A 25,177-nucleotide genomic window follows, 5' to 3' on the forward strand; every position below is an offset into this window, starting at 1 on the left:
CTATCAAAAAGATAACATTCTCATGTTTCTGCAATTTAATTTTAAAATAAAAGTTTTTTGAAGGTAAAAGAATGCATTTTGGAAATCTAAACTGTTTAACTCAGAACAGTGGAAAAGAGAAAATATAACTGAATGATAAGGAAAATATATACACATAAGATTTATGTGATGCAGCCAAGTGGCATGTAGAAGAAACTCTAGTATAAGTTTTTCATATACTTTCCATGTAGTATGAACATTTTATATAAGTATTTTAAATGCTTATTTAAAAAAAATTATAAAGTTAACCAAAACAAGGATTTGTAGAGAAAAAGCATATGTAAGGAAAGAAGTAGGCCAGGCATGGTGGCTCACGCCTATAATCCCAACACTGTGGGAGGCACAGGTGGGCAGATCACCTGAGGTCAGGAGTTCGAGACCAGCCTGACCAGTGTAGAGAAACCCGTCTCTACTGAAAACATGAAAATTAGCCGGGCGTGGTGGTGTGCGCCTGTAATCCCCATTACTCAGGAGGCTAAGGCAGGAGAATCACTTGAACCCGGGAGACAGAGATTGCAGTTAGCCGAGATTGCGCCACCACACTCCAGCCTAGGCAATGGAGCAAGACTCCATCTCAAAAAAAAAAAAAAGGAAAGTGAAAAGGTACAGAAATGAAATAAAGATACAGTAATGAAAATTATTAAAACCCAAAATAGTTCTTAAAAAAACTAACAGACAAGCGTCTGGCAAAATTAATGATAAAAAGAATGGCTTTGAAGTGCCACACCCTGCACCCATCTAAAACAGCAAACTTAATCCATAAATGCGTGTGTCTGCTCCACCGACTGGCCGTTTCTCCCTCTCTCTCTGGCCTCCCTACTCCCTGAGACACAACAACATTGAATTGAGGCCAATTGATAACCCCCACAATGGCTTCAGAGTGTTCAAGTGAAAGGAAGAGTTGCATGTCTCTCACTGTAGATCAAAAGCTAGCAACAATTAAGCTGAATGAGGAAGGCATGTTGAAAGCTGAGACAGGCCAAAAGCTAGGCCTCTTGTGCTAAAAGGTTAGCGAAATTGTGCATGCAAAGGAAAAGTTCTTGGAGGAAATTAAAAGCGCTGCTCCAGTGAAAGCACAAATGATAAGAAAGCGAAACAGCCGTATTGCTGATAAGGAGAAAGTTGGAGTGGTCTGGATAGAAGATCAAACCAGCCACAGCATTCCCTTAAGCCAGTGCCTAATCCAGAGCAACGCCCTAACTCTCTGCAATTCTGTGAAGGCTGAGAGAAGTGAGGAAGCTACAGAAGGAAAGCTAGAAGCTAGCAGAGGTTGGTTCATGCGATTAAAGAAAAGAAGCCATCTTTTATAACAGTGCAAGGTGAAGCAGCGAGTGCTGGTGGAGGACAGCAAATTAGCCAGAAATCTAGGATCATTGATGAAGGTGGCTGCGTAAGCAACAGATTATTTATTTATTTAATTTTGAGACAGAGTGTCACTCTGTCACCCAGGCTGGAGTGTAGTGACATAATCTCAGCTCACTGCAAGCTCCGTCTCCCAGGTTCACACCATTCTCCTGCCTCAGCCTCCCAAGTAGCTGCGACTACAGGTGCCCGCCACCATGCCCAGCTATTATTATTTTTTTTTTTTTTGGTATCTTTAGTAGAGACAGGGTTTCACCGTGTTAGCCAGGATGGTCTTGATCTCCTGGCCTCGTGATCCGCCTGCCTCGGCCTCCCAAAGTGCTGCCAATTCTTAAAATTTTGAGTCTTAAAATTTTGTGTCCTTGTAGCCTCAGCCTGGTGATAAGCCTTCCTTGGACCTCTTGACACAGAAACTAGAGCCTCTCACGTCCTGCACACTCTGGAGGCCTCTTGCCCCCAGGAGGGTCACACACTCAGCAGCAGCTCGCTCTGTAAGTCTCACCGTCCCCACACAGCCTGCACCCCCAAGGCCTTCTGCCCTGCTGGTGCCCCGACTCCCACTGCACGTCCTTCTATTGGAAGGAGATGCCACCTAGGACTTTTTTTTTTTTTTTTTAAATTTAGGTTCTAGGGTATACGTGCACAACGTGCAGGTTTGTTACATAGGAATACATGTGCCATGTTGGTTTGCTGCACCCATTAACTCGCCATTTACATTAGGTATTTCTCCTAATGCAATCCCTCCCCCAGCCCCCCACCCCATGACAGGCCCCGGTGTGTGATGTTCCCCGCCCTGTGTCCAAGTGTCCTCATTGTTCAATTCCCACCTATGAGTGAGAACATGCAGTGTTTGGTTTTCTGTCCTTGTGATAGTTTGCTCAGAATGATGGTTTCCAGCTTCATCCATGTCCCTGCAAAGGACCTGAACTCATCCTTTTTTATGGCTGCATAGTATTCAATGCCACCTGGTACTTTCATGGCTAGAGAGAAGTTAATGCTTGTGTCAAAGCTTCAGAGGACAGGCTGACTCTCTTAGGGGTAAATGTAGCTGGTGACTTTGTTGAAAGGAGTGTTCACTTACCATTCTGAAAATCCTAAGGCCCTTAAAAGAACTGTGCTAAGTCAAGCCAATGTGGTGGCATGTGCCTGGATTTTCAGCTTCACAGGAGGCTAAGGTGGGAGATCACTTCAGACCAAGAGTTTGAGGCAGTAGCATGCTATGATCATGTCTGTGAATAGCCACTGCACTCCAGCCTGGGCAACATAGTGAGATCCTGTCTCTTTAAAAAAAAAAAACAAACCTCTGCCTATGCCCTAGAAATGGATATTAAAACCATGATAAACCACAGTATGAATGCATGGCCAAGGTTGTAGTCAATGAAAACTCATGCACTACAGGGTGCTGGACAGCCGCTTTGTAGCACCAAGTTGGCAACTCTTAATAAAGTTAAACCTACCACTTTGGGAGGCCGAAGCAGGAGGATTGCTTGAGCCCAGGAGTTTTGGACCAACCAGGGCAACATAGCAAGACCCCATCTCTACAAAAAAATTGTTTAAAAGGGCCTGACAAGGTGGCTCACATCTGTAATCCTAGCAATTTTGGGAGGTCGAGGCAGGTGGATTGCCTGAGCTCAGGAGTTCAAGACCAGCCTGGCCAATACAGTGAAATCCTGTCTCTAGTAAAAATACAAAAATTAGCTGGGAATGGTGGCAGGTGCCTGTAATCCCAGCTACTCTGGAGGCTGAGGCAGGAGAATCGCTTGAACCTGGGAGGTTGCAATGAGCCAAGACCGCATCACTGCACTCCAGCCTGGGCAACAGAGTGAGACTCTGTCTCAAAAAAAAAAAAAAGAATATACGTCTCTTGTCACTTAGTATTTATGTGCTCCAAGAAACTTGTACATGTATGCAAGGAGACCTGCTAGTTTTATTCTTTGCAGCTTTGTAAATACACACAAAAAAGGCACCTGCCAAAAGGACCATTATCAAGGTCCACCACCAAGAGAGTTGATAAAGTTTTGTAAATGTGTGTTACACAGTATATTACAGCTGTGGCTATGTCAAATACCATCAAAAACAAATGACAGAGCAAATGTACATGTTATAGTTTGTGTAATTTAAAAATGTAAAACATGGCCAAGCACGGTGGCTCACACCTGTAATCCCAGCACTTTGGGAGGCTGAGGCGTGCGGATCATCTGAGGTTGGGAGTTTGAGACCAGCCTGACCTACATGGAGAAACCTCATCTCTACTAAACATACAAAATTAGCCAGGTATGGTGGCGCCTGCCTGTAATCCCAGCTACTTGGGAGGCTGAGGCAGGAGAATCGCTTGAACCCGGGAGGCAGAGGTTGTAGTGAGCCAAGATCACACCATTGCACTCCAGCCTGGGCAACAAGAGTGAAACTCCATCTCAAAAAAAAACAAAACAAAATGTAGGACATGTGAAATATATTTGATATATATTTATCCAGCAAAATATAAAAACAGAAATGATACATACCCAAACATGGTGGTGTTTGCTAGGGTAAGAGGAAGGAGTGGGATGAAAGAAGAAAACATAGTGCTTCACTTATAACCTGTAATATTTTATTTTCTCAAAAGTTGAGGGGGGCTGTAGGTGGAATATGAGACAAGTGTGGGAATGCAGTAAGATCTGTCAAAACTGGGTCATGAGTATACAGTAGTTGCTTATTGTAATCTGTGATTCTCTGTACAATTGAAATAGTTAATAAAATTTTTCATTGTTTTAAAATATAGTTCTTTGATTACTACCTAGATTGGTGGAGTATTTTATTAGATTTGGGGGCATTAGTATGTATTTATTTACCTTTTAGATTTTCTGTGGTATATTTTGTTCATGTTTTCATAGAGGTTCTTTTTTTTTATTGCTTTAAATTACCTTAATTTATTACAGAAAGTTAGTTTAAGGTATTTCATCTTAATCTATAATTTTGAATCTGTTTGTTTGTTTTTTTGAGACAGAGTCTTGCTCTGTCGCCCAGGCTGGAGTGCAGTGGCGTGATCTCGGCTTCCTGCAACCTCCACCTCCTGGGTTCACGCCATTCTCCTGCCTCAGCCTCCCGAGTAGCTGGGACTATAGGTGCGCACCACCACGCCCGGCTAATTTTTTTGTGTGTTTTTAGTAGAGACATGTTGTGGGAAGTCAGGGACCCCAAACGGACGGGATTTCACCGTGTTAGCCAGGATGGTCTCGATCTCCTGACCTCGTGATTCCCCCATCTCGGCCTCCCAAAGTGCTGGGATTACAGGCGTGAGCCACCACGCCCAGCCTGAATTCATTTTTTTGTATGACCTTACTTAGAAACAGCCACTCCAACCTGAGAATAGATAAGTGTTCACATATATATTCTTGGTTTTACTGTTTTAGCTTGTATATTTTAAATCCTAATCCATTTGTAATATATTTTGGAATATAACATGGAATATTTAGAAATATCTTGCCTCATGCCATTTATTAGATAATCTTTTACCCACTGTCTTGAAGTATCTTTATATAGTAAATTCTTAATTATACCAGAATATTGTTTTGTTCTGTTTTGTTGATCTTTCTGAGTATAAGTATCTTTCCGTTCATTTTAGGCAATTAATAATACACACAGATAAGCTCATCATATTTAAAGGATACAACAGAACATGGTGGTTCTCTGCCCTGCCCGTCCCCATCTTCTCATTCTCTGCACTCCCCCTACAGATGCAGCTGTTTTGCAGTCAGCTGTGTCTGCTGTGGTTTATACATCTCTGTATTTCTCAGTAGTGTGTGGACACTGCTGCCATTGACTGATAAGTTTTAGACGTCTACGACTATTGTAATATAAGGACTTGGCTCTCTAAGTCATTTTGAAATAAAGTTTGTGTTATTTCAATATTTAGAATGTGTGCCTCTGAAAAAGTTACAGCTGAGCATCATAATAGACAGTGCTTGTTGTTAGCTGTTTGCTTTTCCAGGAGTCAGTGATTGCATTTTCCTTTTGGGACAGTTTTCCACAAGGTCAGTCACATTAGATAATGTAAAAGGTCCAGAATTTTTTATTGGCAGCCTCCCTCCTGGAATGTTCCCTTCTCCACCTTGGCGGCGTTGCTCTCAAGGCCTACCAAGAACCTTGTGAATGGGGCTTGTTGCCTTTAGCTTATGGATAGTGTGAATGGGATCTTTGTTCCACTCTAGTTTTTAACAGGTTTTGGTTGATATATTGGGAATGCACTGGTAATGAAATACAAGAAAATATGTTTATGTTAATGACCGTTAACGTCTGTGATATATGTTGGTTTCCTTAACTTCTCTCCAAGTCATGTTTATAACTACTGTACTAGTGTTCACCAGTCAAACCAAGCACGAGGAGCTGGAGTTCCTCCTTCTAAGTCGAAAAAGGGGCAGACACCTGGAGGAGCTCAGTTTGTTGGCCTGGAATTGTATAAACGACTTAAGGAATTTTTGAAGAATTACTTGACAAATCTTCTTAAGGTAAGATGTTTCACATATATACTGAGTATTCATAACAGGATATTTAAAAAAGGAGTGAAATAGTGGTTCTAACTTGTTAAATCTTTCACTGGCATCTGTTATGTTTTAGACACTAATGTGGGTGACAGTGTTTTGCTATTGCATACTCTTTTACCTACTGTGAATATGAAATCATCATAAACTATATTCTGGGGTTTTGTTTTTTCGAGATGGAGATCTCACTATGTTGCCTAGGCTGGATTTTTGATCTCCTGGGCTCAAGTGATCCTTCCACTTCAGCTTCCTGAATAGCTGAGACTCTGCAAATTCTTACCACTGTGCCCAGCTCATTCTGTTTTTTAAAATTAGAAAGCTTTGATAACCTTTTAGCATAATAGTACCTTCCTTAAGTTACCAACCATTTTGGATTTGGTGGTTAGAAGTGATTAACTTTTTTATTTAAAGCAAATACATATTCATATTACCTGCATTTACTGTAAACCCAACGTGTGGGGTTCCCTGTCAGGTGTATAAATAATTGTAAGGTTATTCAGTCTTGGAAACCATGTTTTTCAAATGTGATCTTGCTCTTTACACATGGTTGTGAAGTTTTTTTTTTTTATCTTTTCTTTTCCCTTTTTTTTTTTTTTTTTTTTTTAAAGACAGGGTCTTGTTCTGTCACCCAGGCTGGAGTGCAGTAGTCCAATCACAGGTCATTGCAGCCTCCAACTCCTGGGCTCAAACAATCCTCCCGCTTTAGCCTTCTGAGTAGCTAGGATTACTGGTATGTACCACCATACCCAGCTCCCAGCTAATTTTTAAATCTTTTGCAGAATCAGGGTCTCTTTATGTTGCCCAGGCTGGTCTCCAACTCCTGGGCTCAAGCAGTCCTCCTGCCTCCGTCTCCCGAAGTGTTGGAATTACAGGTGTGAGCCACAGTGCCTGGCCATGACGTGTATTTCAAAACTGCTGTGAAGTTGTGCTCGTGACTAGGATGAGTTTCACTGTGAATATCCATTTCCTTCTAGCATAGGTCCCTCCCACTCCAAGCCTTTGGTTGGGCAGTGGTGGAGTCTTTTCCCCTTCATCTCCCGCCTTTTTCTTCCTTGGTCTTCATCCTTTGTAGCAAAGGCAGTGTGACTCCTTGTATCTAGCCACAAGATGAGCAAGTGGGTCCTTCATCTGGTTCTACACTGTCACAGAGTGAAGACATCTATACTCTCAACCCAGGGAAATTTGCAGGAACTCTTCTGTGTATATATTTTAAATATTTTTGATTTACACGATGTGCAGAAATTTCTGCATGCTGCAAAATTGTTTTACCTAATTTATTTTTACAAGCTAATTGAAGACTTTAAAACATCATGCTAACAGACTGTATGTAGTTGGCTGGCCACAAGTTGTGACTAGTGTATTATTTTCGTCTTCCTCACATGGTGTTTCTAAGGTCTTGCTGAAGCCACTGTTCTTTTTATTCATAACACATTGTAAAGTGAATGTTCTAATTATTCTTTAGTACTAAAGTAAGAAACAGTGTATTGTGCTAAGTAATAATGTTGATGACCATGCCTTCAGTGATATTTTTGCATTTTAAAAAGGTCAGGTACCATCAACCAAAATAGCTTAGCTTTACATTTTAAAGTTCATTTCATATTACTTAAATTTAAATGAACAAAAAATTATGTGTGTCAAGAGATGATCAGGTTTTTACATGGCTTGTTCGGTCACTCATGTACCTTATACAGGTGGAGCTTCAAGTCTGTCGTAGCCATTTAGTTTTCACTGAAGACACTGAGGCTCAGAGAAACCAGTGGGCTCGCCCCAGCCCTTCCTGCAGCCCTTCCGCCCCCACCTTCCTCTTTCGTGCTTCTCTGCTCCACACACCTAAATGGCAGTGCTGCCATACAGTGCCATTAACTTTTTTTTTTTTTTTTTTTTTTTTTTTTGAGACGGAGTCTTGCTCAGGGGCCCAGGCTGGGGTGCAGTGGCCAGATCTCAGCTCACTGCAAGCTCCACCTCCCGGGTTCACGCCGTTCTCCTGCCTCAGCCTCCCGTGTAGCTGGGACTACAGGCGCTCGCCACCGCACCCGGCTAAGTTTTGTATTTTCAGTAGAGATGGGGTTTCACCGTGTTAGTCAGGATGGTCTCGATCTCCTGACCTCGTGATCCGCCCATCTCGCATCCCAAAGTGCTGGGATTATAGGCGTGAGCCACGGCGCCCGGCCGCCATTAACGTTTTTAAAGGGTAAAGCTTACTTTGTAGATGCCATTAATCCCTAAGAAAAAATTTCAAGTTAGTCTCCTTCAAATAAAAATTCGTGACTCGAGTTGTGGAAATCTGGATAAAAATAATTTTGGTAAATGCACATTTTCTTTATGAGGGCTTGTTAAAGAGGAAGTATTGTTATACTATCGTACTCACATTATTTTTACAGATTACCACAAAAAAGTGTTTTGATGGTTTTTAAGAAGGAAGAAGATACATTTAAAAATTGAATAGTATTAGCCTCGTTGTCTGAATTGCTGAGTAGGACATGTTGATTTGATTTCTTTTTTGCGGGGGAGGGGGAGCGGCAGAGTCTTGCTCTGTTGCCCAGGCTAGAGTGCAGTGGTAGGATCTTGGCTCACTGCAGCCTCCGTCTCCTGGGTTCAAGCGAGTCCCCTGCCTCAGCCTCCCGAATAGCTGGGACTACAGGCATGCACCATCACGGCCAGCTAACTTTTGTATTTTTAGTAGAGACAGGGTTTCACCATGTTGGCCAGGCTGGTCTTGAACTCCTGACCTCAAGTGATCTGCCCACCTTGGCCTCCCAAAGTGCTGGGATTACAGGTGTGAGCCACTGTACCTGGCCAATTTTTTTTAAAACAAAATATTAAAAATACAGATGATTTTGAGGTAAATTTCTTAATAAAAAGGAATTACCTGCATATCAAATGTTCAGGGTACTTTTTTTGAGTGTTTGTGGATATTTAATACCATGAAAAATGTTCCTGTTTAATTTGAGATGAAAGAATTGTTTTTACTATGTTCTTGTGAGTTTATTAGCATGTTTTTGTATACAGAATAATTTAAAGAAGCCATCTAAAATCACATGTATCAATGTATTTTAATACAGTAGATGTTACTTTTATTTTTAATTTATAATGTGACAAATTAGTCATCTTAAAGCTTTAGTTAACTTGTTTTTAGGATGGAGAAGATTTGATGGATGAGAGTGTACTGAAATTCTACACTCAACAATGGGAAGATTATCGATTTTCAAGCAAAGTACTGAATGGAATTTGTGCCTACCTCAATAGACATTGGGTTCGCCGTGAATGTGACGAAGGACGAAAAGGAATATATGAAATCTATTCAGTAAGAGTTTTGTTTTAAATGTGTTTTTTTTAAATGATAAATTGTCTTTTAGTAAGAGAATCTAGGCAAATATTAAGCTTTTTTCAGAGTAGTAAACTAATTTTCATTGTTTTATCAATAAATGTCCCTTAAATATTTTTTAGCAAGAAAGTAGAGGAATGGGTAAATTGGAGTTCTAAAATACAATTTGTCCACTTCTGCATTTGCTTTTTAAAAATTTCTTCAATTACCTGACCCTACCATCACAATTTGCATGGAACTGCCTGAGTTTTCTCACTGAAAGTCCTGAGTCCTGGCAGTCCCAGGCAAATCAGGTGCCATACCTGAGGGCGAGCCCTGAGGATTAGCCCTCCCATGCTTTATAGTCTGGGAAACCCTGCTTCAGGGAGAGGACCCTGAATTAATTACTAAATCACTCTCATTAATATATGTTGCTTCAGTCAGCAAAAGGGGTTTTTTTGTCCATTGGCTTTCAAAGTATGGTCCTATATTTGTTTTCATAACTTCTAATAAAAAACTGCCTGAGACTGGGTAATTTATAAAGAAAAGTTTAATGGGCTCAACAGTTCTACGTGGCTGGGAAGGCCTCATAATCATGGCAGAAGGCACATCTTACATGGTGGCAGGCAAGACAGAATGAGAGCCAAGCGAAAGCAGAAACCCTTATAAAACCATCAGATCTCGTGAGACTTATTCACTACCATGAGAACAGTGTGGGGGAACCACCCCCATGATTCAGTTCTCTCCCACTGAGTGCCTCCCGCAACATGTGGGAATTATGGGAGCTATAGTTCAAGGTGAGATTTGGGTGGGGGCATAGCCAAACCGTATCAGGTCCCCAAACCTGTTCTGTCAGCATCACCTGGGGACTTGTTAGAAATGTACATTCTTAGGCCTCATCCCAGACTTAAGGAGAAACTCTGGAGATGGGGCCCAGCAATGTTTTACTAAGCTCTCCAGACAATTCTGATGCATGCTCCAGTTTGAGGACCAGTGTTCTAGAGCAATTAAGGGAGGACTCAGAATAGTCTGTTCGTGATCAACACAGGCAATGCCCTTTAAAACTAGTTTTGTTAAAATGTCAGATTCTACATAAAGAAGTTAATCACCATATCCAAGAATGTTGCTATAATAGCAATACTTTGTAGCTTCACTTTTGACAAATTTAAAAGAAAAACATAATGCTGGTTGCAGTGGCTCATGCTTGTAATCCTAGCAGGCTGGGAGACCGAGACAGGAGACCAGCCTGGGCAGCATAATGAGACCTACAAAAAAATGTATCCAGGCATGGTGAGGCACCTATAGTCCCAGCCACACATGAGGCTGAGGTAGGAGGATCGCTTGAGCCCAGGAGGTGGAGGGTGCAGTTAGCCATGATCGTACCACTGGACAGAGTGAGATCCTGTCTAAAGAAAAAAAAGAAAAGAAAGAAAAGCATAATGTATCCCGGATGCATGACTTGTTTTTATTGTTTGTGTAGCTCCAGTTTCTATACCAAAATTGTTAATTGCTTCATAATGATACTTTGCTATGTAGTTAATCTGGTTCTAACAAAACTTTCTAGGTTTAGTTGTTTGATTTGGGGTTTTTGTGCTTCCCCTTTAACATTTTGTTTATTTTTTTAACTGACAAAAATGTGTACACCATGCCTTTTTGAAATATGTGTGTATTGTGGAATAGCTAATGGGATTTTTTTTCTTTTTCACATATAAATGCTTTCTTGAGACTCAAAAGTTGTTAGTATAGGAATCAGGATGATCTTGGTTCATTTCCTTTTGGAAACCTGCTTGACCTAAATGTGTACCCTGCAGTAACATCACAGACTCCTAAAAATCATTACGGTTTTTAAACTTTTCCTATACTGTTTTCAACAACAGTTAAAGAAAATATAAATAAAGAAGTTGAGCTGACAAATGTCTGTGCTTGGATACCTCTTGAAGTTGTTGACTCTAGAGAGTGGCTTTCTGATTTCATCATGATAGCAGATTTTGACCAACTTGTAATCTAGAAATTTTGATGAAGTAATTTGAGATTTAGATTATTTCCTATGACTTCAATCTTGGAAAAACATAGTAAAAGTATAGATATTTTGTACTTTTTTTTCTCCAGCTTGCATTGGTGACTTGGAGAGACTGTCTGTTCAGGCCGCTGAATAAACAGGTACCTACTGGTGTAAGCGTGTGCGTGTGCGTGTTCCTTTTAAAATCCCTTCACAGTTTCGTTGCTTAGCCTTTGTCTGCTCACTCCTTTGGATTATCCCGTCTTACATTGTTTAATGGCTGTGAATGTTTAAGGGATATGTAGTAATATATATCATATTCTATAACCTGTGTAATATTTTTCTACATCCTTTCTAAAGGTAACAAATGCTGTTTTAAAGCTGATTGAAAAGGAAAGGAATGGTGAAACCATCAATACAAGATTGATTAGTGGAGTTGTACAGTCTTACGGTAAATAATTTCCCTTTAGTTTATTCAAAGTTTCCACATCAAATGGCAATTATGACAATGCTCTAACAGATTTCACTTTAAAATATTTTCATATTATAAAGGACATTGTTAGCATTTACGAAGGTACTTCTCTTTCTTTTTAAGTCAGTGTGACTTTGTTTTTATCCATCATAAAAGCTGTTTGATCCGTGTGCCTTAAGGAAATTTTGATGAAATAGACATTTTAATTATTTTCTTTTCTGGTCTCGTAGTGGATTACTGGACATGTTAGAGTGTGAGCTCAATGATAACCAGAAATCTATATCAGCTTGAAAAATTGAGATTGAGAAACTGATAAAGTAATACAATGTCTTAAAAACTTGGGTAGCATTGTATTTCTTTGCAAATTTAAAATTAGTTATTTTTATTGCCTTTGGAAATATAAAAGTTCTCTAAAGGAACTTCATCATAATTTTGAAGCATACCTGGCCATGGGTCAGAATTACTTGCTTTTTATACATCTTGGATTTTTTTCCTTTTTTATTTTATTGAAAGAGTGTACTTTAATACTAGTGAGTAAGAGTTACTTATGTCCTGCCATTTCACATTTACCTTTTAAACATAACTTAAACTGAATGCTACACCTAAGTATATTCTGTGAAATATAACCAAAAAAATAGGGTAATTGAAATATAGCTCATATTCATTTCTAGTGGAATTGGGGCTGAATGAAGATGATGCATTTGCAAAGGGCCCTACGTTAACAGTGTATAAAGAATCCTTTGAATCTCAATTTTTGGCTGACACAGAGAGATTTTATACCAGAGAGAGTACTGAATTCTTGCAGCAGAACCCAGTTACTGAATATATGAAAAAGGTAAGCTTCAATATAGTACTTTAAGTAGACTTAAGTTAAAGTCATTGCTACTCAAGTGAGTTCTTTTTAGCATATACAGCTTTCTTTACAAGTCATTTGTTGGGCATTGTTTTTCTATAGTGTCTTCATCAGGTGCAAGTGCTTCTCCTAATTCTCCAAGGAGCTTCTGTAAATTAATTTGGTAATCATGACTAAGAGTTCTCCTTGCTGTTCTAAGGATATAACCATAATAGCTACATGACTTTTTAAACTGTTTATCCTAGAATGTGGATTTGTATATAATGGGCATAACAGTCACGTCAATGAGAAAATTTTAAGAAACAAATATTCTTAGATTTGCAAACTTGAAGCTTCTCCTTTTTTGCTTCTAAAATACCCCTAAGAATCTGTTACATAGCTTTCAGGATTATATTAGATGAAAGGTTCTTCTGAAACTAGGATTTAAATTCTAATATGAGAGGATGGCTATCCTCCCACTTCAACCTCCAGAAGTAATGGGATTAGAGGCGTGAGCCACCACACTCAGCTAATTGTTTTATTTTTGTAGAGATAGGTTGCCCAGGTTGGTCTCAAACTCTTGGGCTCAAGTGATCCTGCCACCTGGGCCTCCCAAATTACTGGGATTACAGATGTGAGTAACCATGGCCCACTGATAATAAAGATCTAGCAGAATTACTACTCTTTGTTCTCTTTCTTAGAAATGTAGATATCCCGGCCGGGCGCAGTGGCTCACGCCTGTAATCCCAGCACTTTGGGAGGCCGAGGCAGGTGGATCACCTGAGGTCAGGAGTTTGAGACCAGCCTGACCAAGGTGGTGAAACCCCGTTTCTACTAAAAATACAAAAAAATTTAGCCGGGCGTGGTGGCGCATGCCTGTAGTCCCAGCTATTCAGGAGGCTGAGGCAGGTGAATCACTTGAACCTGGGAGGCGGAGGTTGTAGTGAGCCGAGATTGTGCCACTGCCCTCCAGCCTGGATGACAGAGTGAGACTCCGTCTCAAAAAAAAAAAGAAAGAAATACAGACATCCTGGATTTAGACTCTAAGGAATGACATAGGTCTGGAGTCAGCAAACTTATCTTGTAAAGGGCTACATAGGAAATACTTTCGGCTTTGTGAGCTATGTGATCTCTTTTGCAGCTGTTCAACTCTGCCATTGCAGCACAAAGCAGCCAGTGGGATATGTACACCAATGAGTGTGGCCGGGTTCCAATAAAGCTTTATTTACAGAAAAAGGCAGGCAGGCCGAATTTGGCCTATGGGCTACGGTTTGCTGACCCTTGACCTAGCTGTACTAGGACAGTGGTCCCCAACCCTTTTGGCATCACGGACGGCGGTGGGGGGAAGAAGGGGGATGGTTTGGGGATGAAACTGTTCCACCTCAGATCAAAGGAGCACACAACGTAGATCCCTCACATGCGTAGTTCACAACAGGGTTCGAGCTCCTATGAGAATCTAATGCTGCCCCTGATCTGACAGGAGGCAGAGCTCAGGTGGTAATACTCACTCATCTGCTGGTCACCTCCTGTTGTGCGGCCCAGTTCTTAACAGGCCACAGAGCCATACTGGCCCCCAGCCCAGCATTTGAGGACCCTTATACTAGGAGATCTCCAGGAGTCTGGATCTTTGCAAGCCTGACACCTGCTTGCCCTTTATTCCCTGTTCACTTGGAGCATGAATGGACTGCGGAATCTCTTTTCCATAAACTGAGATAGAAAGTCAATTAAAAGCAACAGCTCCGCTCTAACCTCATAGAGAAAGTTCTGTCTGGTTTGTTTGTGGTGACCTGAATGTGTTTTCCTATAGGAGATAGTGGTTATAAATGGGCTTAGAAGTTTGAAGTTGAAAGTCCTTGACAAATTTCTGCTATCTCAAAGTTTAACAAAAACGGAACTATTCAGAGTATTATACTGGGAATATTAATAGTTCCTTGTGTATAATGGTGGGCTAAATTGACTTTTGTATGCTGATCTGGAACCTAACCAGCTCACCCAGAGTTTCAAACAACTGCCTAACAAATGAACTTTTGAAACATAATCTGTTTTGAATGTTAGCATTGCCTGTAATTTCATTGTTTAATATGACAGTGTTGTATTCCTAAACACTTCTCTTATTAAACTCTGCTGTATGTGGTGATTCTTTTAAAACTTTATGTCCCTAAAGACCTCTTATCCAGATGCACATCCATGACAGTGGTGCGAGCCTGTTCTTTTTATGGGTTTATTAGAGGATTGTGGTCATCTCCTTTGTCCACACTGATGAAGTAGTAGTGCTCTAGGGCAAGGAAACCAGTGTTTTAGGCTAGAACTACGGAAGCACTCCCAGAACAGGTAAATCTGTTTTGAACACCAGGCCTGACACCAAAGACAGTTGAGGAGCAAGGATTTCCAATGGCCTGGATGCGTCCAATCCAGCATGAGCCCTGCCTTCAAGGAAGCAGTGTGCTTCCTACATCCTGGTTCCCATACAGGGGATTCATTTCTAGAGGAGTTAAAGGTTTGGCCCAAATCCACCTGGATCACACCAAACACGACTTCCATCACATTCTGAAAGTTGATAATGCAGAGAGTCTATAAGCGTAAGATTGGAATTTGACCATGTAATTCTGCTCTCATCCTATAGCCTTGCATCTCAAACTGTGCTATGAGTCTAGTTTTAAATCCCCACCCTACCATTTATTAGGGGGATGACCTTAATGCTTCTGTTCCTCAATTTCCTTATCTGTAAAATGTGAATAATAATAATAATAGGTAATAATGTGGATTAAGTGAGCTTTAGTATTTACAAATTTTAACATGAGGTATTTATTTGTTAAAAGGTGCTTAGAATGGTGTGTGGCAAAGAGCAAGGCTAATGTATTTGGTATTACAAATATATATCCCACAAAACCTCCAGTGTATGCCTGGGAGGATGCAAAACCACAGGATAAAGGGTGGCAAATCTTACTTGATAACTTAGGGAGCAATTATGTTTACATTACAGCAAACATTCTATCAGGAAATAGAACAACATTGAGATAAAACGTGACCCTTCAAGAAATACTCTGCAAATTCTAGCCAGTTGAGAGCAGTTCAGATTCCCTGGGTTTGTGTTCACTTTTCTCTATTAGGAGTGTTTTAGAGGAAACATCTGGAATATTTGGCTTGTCTTTCCAAGGATGGCTTTGAAGAGTGAACCATGTTAGTGTTTCTGAAAGATTTGACTGTCTCATACAATTGAGACTGATCTGAGCTACAGAATCTCTGTATGACTAAGATTTCTAATGTCAATTTTTAAAAACTTAAAAAAAATACCATACTTCATTAATGTGCTTATCTTTTTTGGGTTTTCTTTTCCTTTTGTTTTTACTGAGAACAAATCCTCGTTGAATTAATAAAGACCATCTTTAATTACATATTTTATTTAGTCATTTGAATTTGACCTTGGTGTTCTAATACAACAGTCTGCCAAGTGCAGTGATGAGCAGGAGCCCCTTTGACTTGGAATCAATAGAGCACCTAAATGACTGTCCTTTCTGAAAGCTGATGACAATACCTACAGCCTTGGTTTCCTTGCCAATATATAAAATAAGCTAGTGTTGAGGCCCCTCGGCCATGAATGTTTCTGTAATCACCTAGGTACCTGTTCACTCTTCCTGCCCCTCAGCCCCTGCAGGAAGGGTCTGTAGACTAAGAGGTGGAGAGCTTTGCCTCTCAGAGGATGAATCAGCAATGGCATCAAAGCCTAATCTTTCATCTGGGAAGGGGTAAAAGTATGTTTTGCTGCCTGAGATGATTATGTTCTCCTGAGAAAGAGTTTTAACTTAAAACAGAAAAAGTGGTGCTGTTTGGTTTGCATGTTCTATATTCCACCAGCTTGAGGTTCTTGTTATCAGTGTTAGTGGAACATTAGATATGAAGCAGCATTTATTGTTTTAAAATAGCTTTATAATCAGAAAAACAAAATTACACATTAACTGTAGACTTTTTGGAAAATATAAATAACATAAACCTACAAGCCTGGGGCACTGTTGCTAATTATATAAACCACATTGGAATCATGGTATAGGTTTTTTGTATCTTGTTCACTAATGATTTGTTATTAGTAGTTGGTGTTTGTTTTAGTGGGTAATGATATTTCATTAACTGAACATACAATGACTCTGATTGGAAATGCAATAACTTCAAGCTTTTTTCTATTTCTTCACTTATGAGTTGTCTTCCTCATGTTTGTATTTGGAGGTACTCACTGCTTTGCTGGAGATCATTATATATTAAGAATATTGACCTTTTGATACATACTACAGATATTTTCCAAGTTTATTTTTCACATTTAGCTATTTAGAATGTGTAATAAGGTTCTGACTTAGGTGGTTTAAACAATTGTCCCATTATTATTAGTTCTTGATAGTACAAGTCCCACCCAATCATTTTTTCATTTTATGTTTTCTTGGCTCTTGAGTATTGATTCATTACCAGTTGAATTTTTCCAGATTTCTCCAAAATTATACTGAATTTGAAAATCTGGGCAAGGCACAGTAGCTGGACAGCCTATAATCCCAGAACTTTGGGAAGCCAAGGCAGGAGAATCGCTTGAAGCCAGGAGTTTGAGACCAACCTGAGCAACATAGTGAGACCTTGTCTCTAGAAAAAATTAAAAAGTTAGCCGGGTGTGGCGGCATGCACCTGTAGTCCCAGCTACAGAGGAGGCTGAGGCAGGAGGATCACTTGAGCCCAGGAGTTTGAAGCTGCAGTGAGCTGTGATTGTGCCAGTACACTCCAGCCTGGGAGACAGGGCCAAGATCCTGTCTCTGAAAATAATATATTTTTTTTAAAAAATCATTTTGGGGAGTATTGGCATTTTTATAATTCAAAATATAATTCTCTTTATTCAGATCACCTGAATAATTTATTGAAATTTCTTCCTTGCTTTGATAATTTAGTAGTTTCTCTTTAAATTTTTGAGAAGTCTGATTTCTGATGATGATTTCCATGTAATCACTTCAGGGCTTATATTTGTGTGACTCTTGGCTTCAAGTAGTTTTTAATCTAAAGTAGCACATCTTAGTATCTGCACAGAAGATGCATTCATTTCTTAGAGTGGCAGAGACGTTACCTCAGAAAGATGAAATACCACTGTCTGAGGGTTCAAATGGATGTAAAGACATTTGAACTGTTAATAATGATGATGTTGTTAGGGCACTTAAAAAGGAAATTTGGAATGGAAATACATATTGCAGAGAAAATGGCAGACATCAGTGGCTGTTTAAATATGGTTGTTTACTGTAAAATCAAAGAACTTTTTCCTTTTTCTTTCTTTCTGTGTTTTGAGAGAGTCTTGCTCTGTTGCCCAGGCTGAAATGCAGCAGCACAATCATAGCTCACTATATCCTTTAACTCCTAGGCTCAAGCCATCCTCCTGCCTCAGCCTCCTGAGTAGCTAGGAAGGACTACAGGTGCATGCCACACCTAGCTAATTTTTTTTTTTTTAGAGACAGGGTCGCACTGTGTTGCCCAGGCTGATCTCAAAATCCTGGCCTCAAGCAATCCTCCTGCCTCAGCTACGCAAAATGCTGGGATTTCAGGTGTGAGCCATCATGCCCAGCCCTCCCTTATTTTCTTAATCGTAGTTTATTAGAGCTGGCATGTGAATTTAATTTGCCATTATTCAATTTCCTTTAATTTACATATTAAAGAATTGTAACAGTTCTTTACCAATGAATCAAAACCATTCACTTGAATTAATTTTCTGCAGGCAGAGGCTCGTCTGCTTGAGGAACAACGAAGAGTTCAGGTTTACCTTCATGAAAGCACACAAGATGAATTAGCAAGGAAATGTGAACAAGTCCTCATCGAAAAACACTTGGAAATTTTCCACACAGAATTTCAGAATTTATTGGATGCTGACAAAAATGAAGGTGAGCCACAAGACTCATAAAACGTAGGTATTTATTATTATCTGCTGTTTTGATATTGCTTGAGATTCTAGACTCTCAAGTCAATGGTGTTACTTGCCCATGTCAGTCATTTTTAAAAAAGATGCATGTGTGCCGGGCGCGGTGGCTCAAGCCTGTAATCCCAGCACTTTGGGAGGCCGAGACGGGCGGATCACGAGGTCAGGAGATCGAGACCATCCTGGCTAACACGGTGAAACCCCGTCTCTATTAAGAAATACAAAAAACTAGCCGGGCGAGGTGGCGGGCGCCTGTAGTCCCAGCTACTCGGGAGGCTGAGACCGGAGAATGGCGTGAACCCGGGAGGCGGAGCTTGCAGTGAGCTGAGATCCGGCCACTGCACTCCAGCCTGGGCGACAGAGCGAGACTCCGTCTCAAAAAAAAAAAAAAAGATGCATGTGTTTGTACGTCGTTATGTATCAATTTCAGACTTCTGCAGAGCATTTTGGTTTGACTTGAGGGAAGAGTGTATTTAGAGTATGACTTGCTGCATACACTTTAGCATTAAATGATGCTACCCTAAGTTTTTTCTTGACTGTTCTTCCTTTGAAAATTCTCTAAAATGAGGAGACTGTCATCTTATATTTCCCTTAACCACTCCCATGTTTTACCTGGGGCATGTTAGGAGCTCAATAAAAGGTTAAAGTTTGGGTTTTTCTTCTGTGGTCCTCACAAAGTAACCATATGCTATATACATGTCTTAAATGAAGAATTTGGGAGACCTTTTCTTAACTCATTTGTTTTTATAGTTGAGATAGAAATCCATATTCTCCTTAAATACATTCATTATTTTTAAACAAATATTTGAGTGCCTATTATGTGTCAGGCATAAATACTGTTTCAATCTTGAGAATTTTAGGAAGCATTAGAGTTGTTTCTGATATATATATATATTTTTTGCTTATTCTTATGTTAGTGGTTTCTCATAGTAAGGAGGAAAATAAACTTACAATAGCATAATTTCATTGTTACTTTTAGCAAAATATACATATACCAAATAGAGAATATTTGGTTATAATTAAATGCTATTGGTTCTTAAAGTCTATTTTCATCTCAGTATAAATACATAATTAGTAGAATGGATATGCAAAGTTTGTTTCAGTGCATAAAAGGGGTTTCTTCCTCTTTCAGATTTGGGACGCATGTATAATCTTGTATCTAGAATCCAGGATGGCCTAGGAGAATTGAAAAAACTGTTGGAGACACACATTCATAATCAGGGTCTTGCAGCCATTGAAAAGTGTGGAGAAGCCGCTTTAAATGTAAGTAAGATTTCACTGAAAATCAGTCACGCTGATTATTTCCACATGTGAACTGCAAGCATGTGTTATGCATCTCTACTTCCAAATCTAAGTGGTAACATTTTCATTAGAACTCTGAGAACCTTGCTTTGGCTTTATTTTTTTTCTTTGAAGCGGAGTCTCGCTCTGTCGCCCAGGCTGGAGTGCAGTGGCGCCGTCTCGGCTCACTGCAAGCTTGGCCTCCTGGGTTCATGCCATTCTCCTGCCTCAGCCTCCCCAGTAGCTGGGACTATAGTCGCCCGCCACCATGCCTGGATAATTTTTGGTTTTTTAGTAGAGACGGGGTTTCACCATGTTGGCCAGGCTGGTCTCGAACTGCAGACCTCAGGTGATTTGCCCGCCTTGGCCTCCCAAAGTGCTGGGATTACAGGCTTGAATCATTACACCTGGCCGAGAAGAAAAGCTTCTAAAACACATTGGTTCTTATATCTGAATGCAGAAAGCTTCTCTTGTTTTGACTTTATTGTGCATAATGATTAATTATTTTTGATAGCATTATCAAAAATAGTGTTTTTTTAATCCTTCCTTTTCTGTTCTCTTTGGAAGGCTTCTTTTCCATGTTTAATATTGGAGTTGCTGCTGGCACTCAGTCGCCTCTAGGAATTATTAAAGGGTTGAGTATAAAGCTTTCCTTTAGGTTTTTAAAAACAATTTTATGCTGACAATATGGGAGGGAACTGGCTTAGCCGTGGATTTTGTGAAAAAGATCTCTAGGTTTTAGTAAAAACTTCAGTATGGAGTCCTCAGTGTCGGCACATACAGTGTCTTTACCGTGTGGGGATTCCAGAGCCTGGCCAGGCTGCCTGCACTCAGATCTCAGCTCCACCATCGACGGCTGTCTGACCCTTGGCGAGTTACTTCTGTCCCTGTCATTTCATTTTATTTTTATTTTTTTTAAATAGAGTGATAATGCCTCTCTCATAGGATATTTGTGAGTAAATAAAACATGTAAAGTGCTTAAATCAGGGCACTAATTGCTCAGCAGTGATGACTGCTACATGTTCTTATGAGTACACGCAATTTTTTTAATTTAAAAAACTCATTTAAAAATTACCCTTCAGTTTTTATGACTTTATTTCCAAGCTAAATGTTCCTTTAAAGGGCCTGATTCACACACACACACACCCCTCACCCCCTGTGATTCAAAAGGGGCCAATTTGGTGAAGACATTTTTTCAGTAATAGAAGATGCCTTCCCAATTGTTGATTCAGAACTCAATTTACCTATATGGGCAGCAGAGCCAAGTAAATTACTTGACTTTCCTTGAAATGAATTAAGTGGGAAGTCTGTTATTTCATCAGATAGATTAACGAAGCAGTTTTTGTTTTTTTCATGTAAATTGCTATATACTAGGTATGAGATGGGCCTTAGGGAATGCGTGTTCTATGTAAATATAGTTAGATTTAAAATAAACATGATAGCTGGGTGTAGTGGTGTGTACCTATAGTCCCAGCTACTCAGAAGCCTGAGGCAGGAGGGTCACTTGAGCCCAGGGGTTCGGGACCAGCCAGGGCAATGTAGTGAGACCCTGTCTCCTTTAAAAGGAAGAAAGGAAAAAAAAAAAAAAGGCATTATAAATTACGTTTTCCGTTTTATAGGAAAGATGGGATATTAATTCTAATGTTCATCTTTTCCAAACCAAAGTAAGGTTCTAAATTGGAGAAATAATCAACTATGATTCTTATGTCCCATTGTTTTCTTTCTTGGATACAATCAGCTGCCTGATATTCTGGGCACTGAATAAATGCTGTCCGATTGACTTTGTCAGTGGGAGTCTTGAATCTGACATTTACCTAACTCGACCAGTTAAAGCAAAAGTATATACCTTCTATGTAAAATCATTTCTCTATTTGAGGAAGCTTCATCTGTCAGCAATGACAACACAAATAAACTGTCTTTACCAGCAGTTACATTTTATGAGAAATCAAGCTTTTAAACAATGCTTGTACTACTTAAATCTAAGCCACTTATTAACCTGAATTTAAGAACCAAAACAAGATTTTCCCCCATGAAGAAGAGTTATAGCTCAGTAAACCCATGTTGCATCCACCTTCACTCGCAAAAGTCATATATTAGTTTTTTTAGTAAGTTACTGATTCTATTTATTGTTTACATAAGAACTGTTTCTACACTGAACTCATGAAACTCTGGGTTTTTTAATCGTTGTGCTTGTGAAGTAAAATGTTCAGGAAAGTAAATACTTTTCCAATTTTCTGCAAAAGGAATGTTTCCTGAAATCCACTTTTATTCTTATTTGTAAACTTGCCATTGGCTCCTCCTGTTGGAATGTTGTCTGACTGGTGTGTGGGTTCCTCGTGCCCTTCCCTGCTCTGGGCTCACGCTTGCTACCTCCATTCGCCATCTCTGGGAAAGCCCACAGAATTGAAGCTCGGAGGGAGCGTGGGTGCCTAGGCCATAGCCTGGCACACAGTAGGTGCTTGATTACTTACTGTAAGAAAGAAACACAGCTGCTAAAAAACAAATACTTTTAAATAGGTTTTAGTTTTTATCATTTATGCAGTAAATGTAGAAGACAGATTATAACCCAAACCATAATTATTTTCAAAAACCCACTGATTATGAAAAATCAGGAGAAAAAAAGGTTAGTAAAAGTTAGAATTATTGTACATGATTTTAAGTGGGATTTAATTACCTTGAGAACACAATTTTTAAAGTTTAAAAATTTTTGCCTAATTAAGTTGAATCATAGTGTACGAGAATCATTTGTAATTAGCATATTAAATGCCATAGAAGTCACTACGTAAGTGATTTTTTTAAGTGCAAAAAAGTGTAATATCAGTCCTGTGTCTTTCTCTGGACTAGAACACTATATATGTTACACTGAAGCTGTTATTGATGAAATAAACTCCTTTGAGAGGCCAAAAACAGTTTCTTATCTGGCTAGTCCTTTTATACCACTAATTTGGTTAGAAAACCGGTTTTACTGCTAATATCTGGCCTAGACTGAAATTCTTAGAGGTTTTCAGTTTATCATGTAAATCAAATATTTTTTGTGTTCGATGTTTTAGAACCTACTTACGAATTTTTCTTAAGGCATTTTGTTTTTTTCCTAGTTAAAACCAATTTAAAAATTAAAGGCTATTTCTGGAAAACTGGCTCAAAGGGAATTTCCCTCATGGCATCTCCCTCTCGCCACCTAAAAGCTGGCAGCCCTCAGTGAAGTGAAACTGAAGGGAGAGCCCTCCCAACCTGGGCGTCGGCGGGCGGGGACTGTCCATCAGGATTCCGCTCTGTTTGGAAGTGTTCTCTCCAGTCTTCAGAGAGCCTCATGATCCAGGGCATTTGTGCTCAACTGATATGTGAGGCAATCAGCCTATTGCTCTGGGGCGCCAGGAGGACTTTGGGAACTTTGCACACAAATACTCAAGGATGGGATGTAAAACTGGTTTCAAGCTGAGCAAGGAATAGGAGAAATGGCTTGTTTAATAGGCAGGTGACCCCATGCATGATTGCTGGCCCAGGAACAGGTTGGGAATGTATCGAAAAATAATCTATATTAAAATATAGAAAGCGATGGCCCCCATCCACTTAGTGAGGCTTGAAGGGGAGCATCTTGAAAGCAGAGACCATTCCTTCCTGTGGTCATTTTACAAATAATTGAATGCCCACTGTGTGTGCCTGGCCCTGTGCTAGGCTCTTAATTTTTCTTAGTTGACCAAAGCAACTACAGTCTCCTACTTAGAATGGCTCACCTTAATGAGTTTTTTTACTTTAAAATGGCATAAAAGCAATAGGCATTTATGATACTCTCAATAAACTCATCATACATTGAAAATATTGTCACACACTGAGGTCCGGACGCAGTGGCTCACACCTGTAATCCCAGAATTTTGGGAGGCCAAGGCGGGCAGATCACCTGAGGTCAAGAGTTCAAGACCAGCCTGGCCAACATGGCGAAACCCCGTCTCTACTAAAAGTACAAAAATTAGCTGGGCGTGGTGGCGGGCATCTGTAATCCCAGCTACTCCAGAGGCTGAGGCAGGAGAATCATTTGAACCTGGGAAGCGGAGGTTGCAGTGAGCCAAGATTGCACTGCTGTACTCCAGCCTGGGCGACAGAGTGAGACTCTGTCTCAAAAAAAAAAAAAACAAAAAACCACACATTCAGTATATGATGGGTTTATTGAAACATAATCCCAAACTGAGGAGTATTTTTAGCTGCATGATGTAGTCGGTGTTTCAACTCAAAGGGCAAACAAATTTTGCAGATCAAACCGAAATCGTCGTTTCATTTATTCAGCAAGCATTTAGGGCATTCCTGTAGTAGACGTGATGTCAAGAATTCTGAATTAGAATGCCTTGCCTTTGTCCTTGTCACATCTCCATGACCTCATCTGCCTAGTTTAGTGCCTACATTGCATGTCCATTTGAAACTCACCTCTTCATCCATTCCTTAGCACAGAGGTGGCAGCTGTGTAGCATGCATGAGTCACTCTGCCCTCATGCTTTGTTCATCGTAAGCATTAGTAATCTAATAGGCTATAATTTCCCACAGGGTCTGGATGTGGCCTCAGAATCCTTCTCAAAGCAGTAAGCAGCCGGCCTGTCTCGATAGCGAGCTGTCTCCTCCTCTGTCTTCTGGACGAGTCAGTGGAGCATGGGAATTCCTCCTCCCTTGGCTCTTACTGTTTTCTGTGCATTTTCTCTGCAGTCCCAAGGCTACCATCTTAATCTGGGCTTCGTCTATCACTTCACTTCCCAAATGACCCCACACCTCTCCCATTCCCTCATGATAATTAGCAGTTTCATCTTTCAGAAATACCACTTAATACGTTAATAATTTTACTCTGCATTCTTTTCATCCTTTGTTTTAAACAAAGCAGAATAAAGCTCTTCCTTGTGATAACATAAATCATAATATTACACTAAATCAAAATCCTCTAATGAGCCCACATTTTCATGAACCCTGTCTTCCAGTGAAACTATTATAATATCATTCCCCCACCCCGAAACCCTGGCTAATGTCTCTATTTGTAACACAGTCATTCTTACCTTCTGTTTGTCTTAGTCCTGCTTTTAAGGCCAGCTCAAATCCTCCCTTCTAGAAAGAGCTGACCTTAACTCTTCCATCCTAAACCCTATTTGTAAAACTCTCATCACAAGTGTACATGTGTTTATAACTTCCTGTGCTTCCTGTCACTGCACCATAGGTTGTACAGCCCTTGAGAGCGAAGCTCACGCCTCATTACAGTTTTATGCTCTGCGGTTTCGGGCCTAGCCTCTTACCCAGCAAGGATCTGTGGATGGTAATGGTGAAGGCCATCTGCTACAGGGCTGCCGTCTCGGCTCCACGACTCTTGACCCCGCTGCGCGTGTCATCTCAGCTGGAGCTCACCATTGCGTAAATTTGCCTCACTCTACCTTCCTAGTTTTTCTGTCTTCTCTTCTTAGACAC

The 25,177-nt window shown here is 40.1% G+C and overlaps 1 protein-coding gene across 5 annotated transcripts in view; it reads left to right on the forward strand.

The window, feature by feature from the left end:
- The window catches only part of CUL1 (cullin 1), a 103,769-nt gene that overhangs the window by 50,216 nt on the left and 28,376 nt on the right, over positions 1-25,177 (forward strand). For all 5 annotated transcript variants that reach the window (XR_003118493.1, XM_025378530.1, XM_025378529.1 and 2 more), the window contains exons 3-9: positions 5,714-5,888; positions 9,058-9,225; positions 11,335-11,385; positions 11,585-11,675; positions 12,368-12,531; positions 18,263-18,425; positions 19,593-19,723. Coding sequence is in view for 4 of the 5 variants with exons in the window: in XM_025378530.1 (XP_025234315.1) it covers positions 5,714-5,888; positions 9,058-9,225; positions 11,335-11,385; positions 11,585-11,675; positions 12,368-12,531; positions 18,263-18,425; positions 19,593-19,723 (943 nt within the window). In the remaining variant the exon portion in view is untranslated. The remainder of the gene's footprint in view (positions 1-5,713; positions 5,889-9,057; positions 9,226-11,334; positions 11,386-11,584; positions 11,676-12,367; positions 12,532-18,262; positions 18,426-19,592; positions 19,724-25,177) is intronic.

The sequence above is a fragment of the Theropithecus gelada genome, chromosome 3, assembly GCF_003255815.1.
Source record: "Theropithecus gelada isolate Dixy chromosome 3, Tgel_1.0, whole genome shotgun sequence".
NCBI lineage: Eukaryota > Metazoa > Chordata > Mammalia > Primates > Cercopithecidae > Theropithecus > Theropithecus gelada.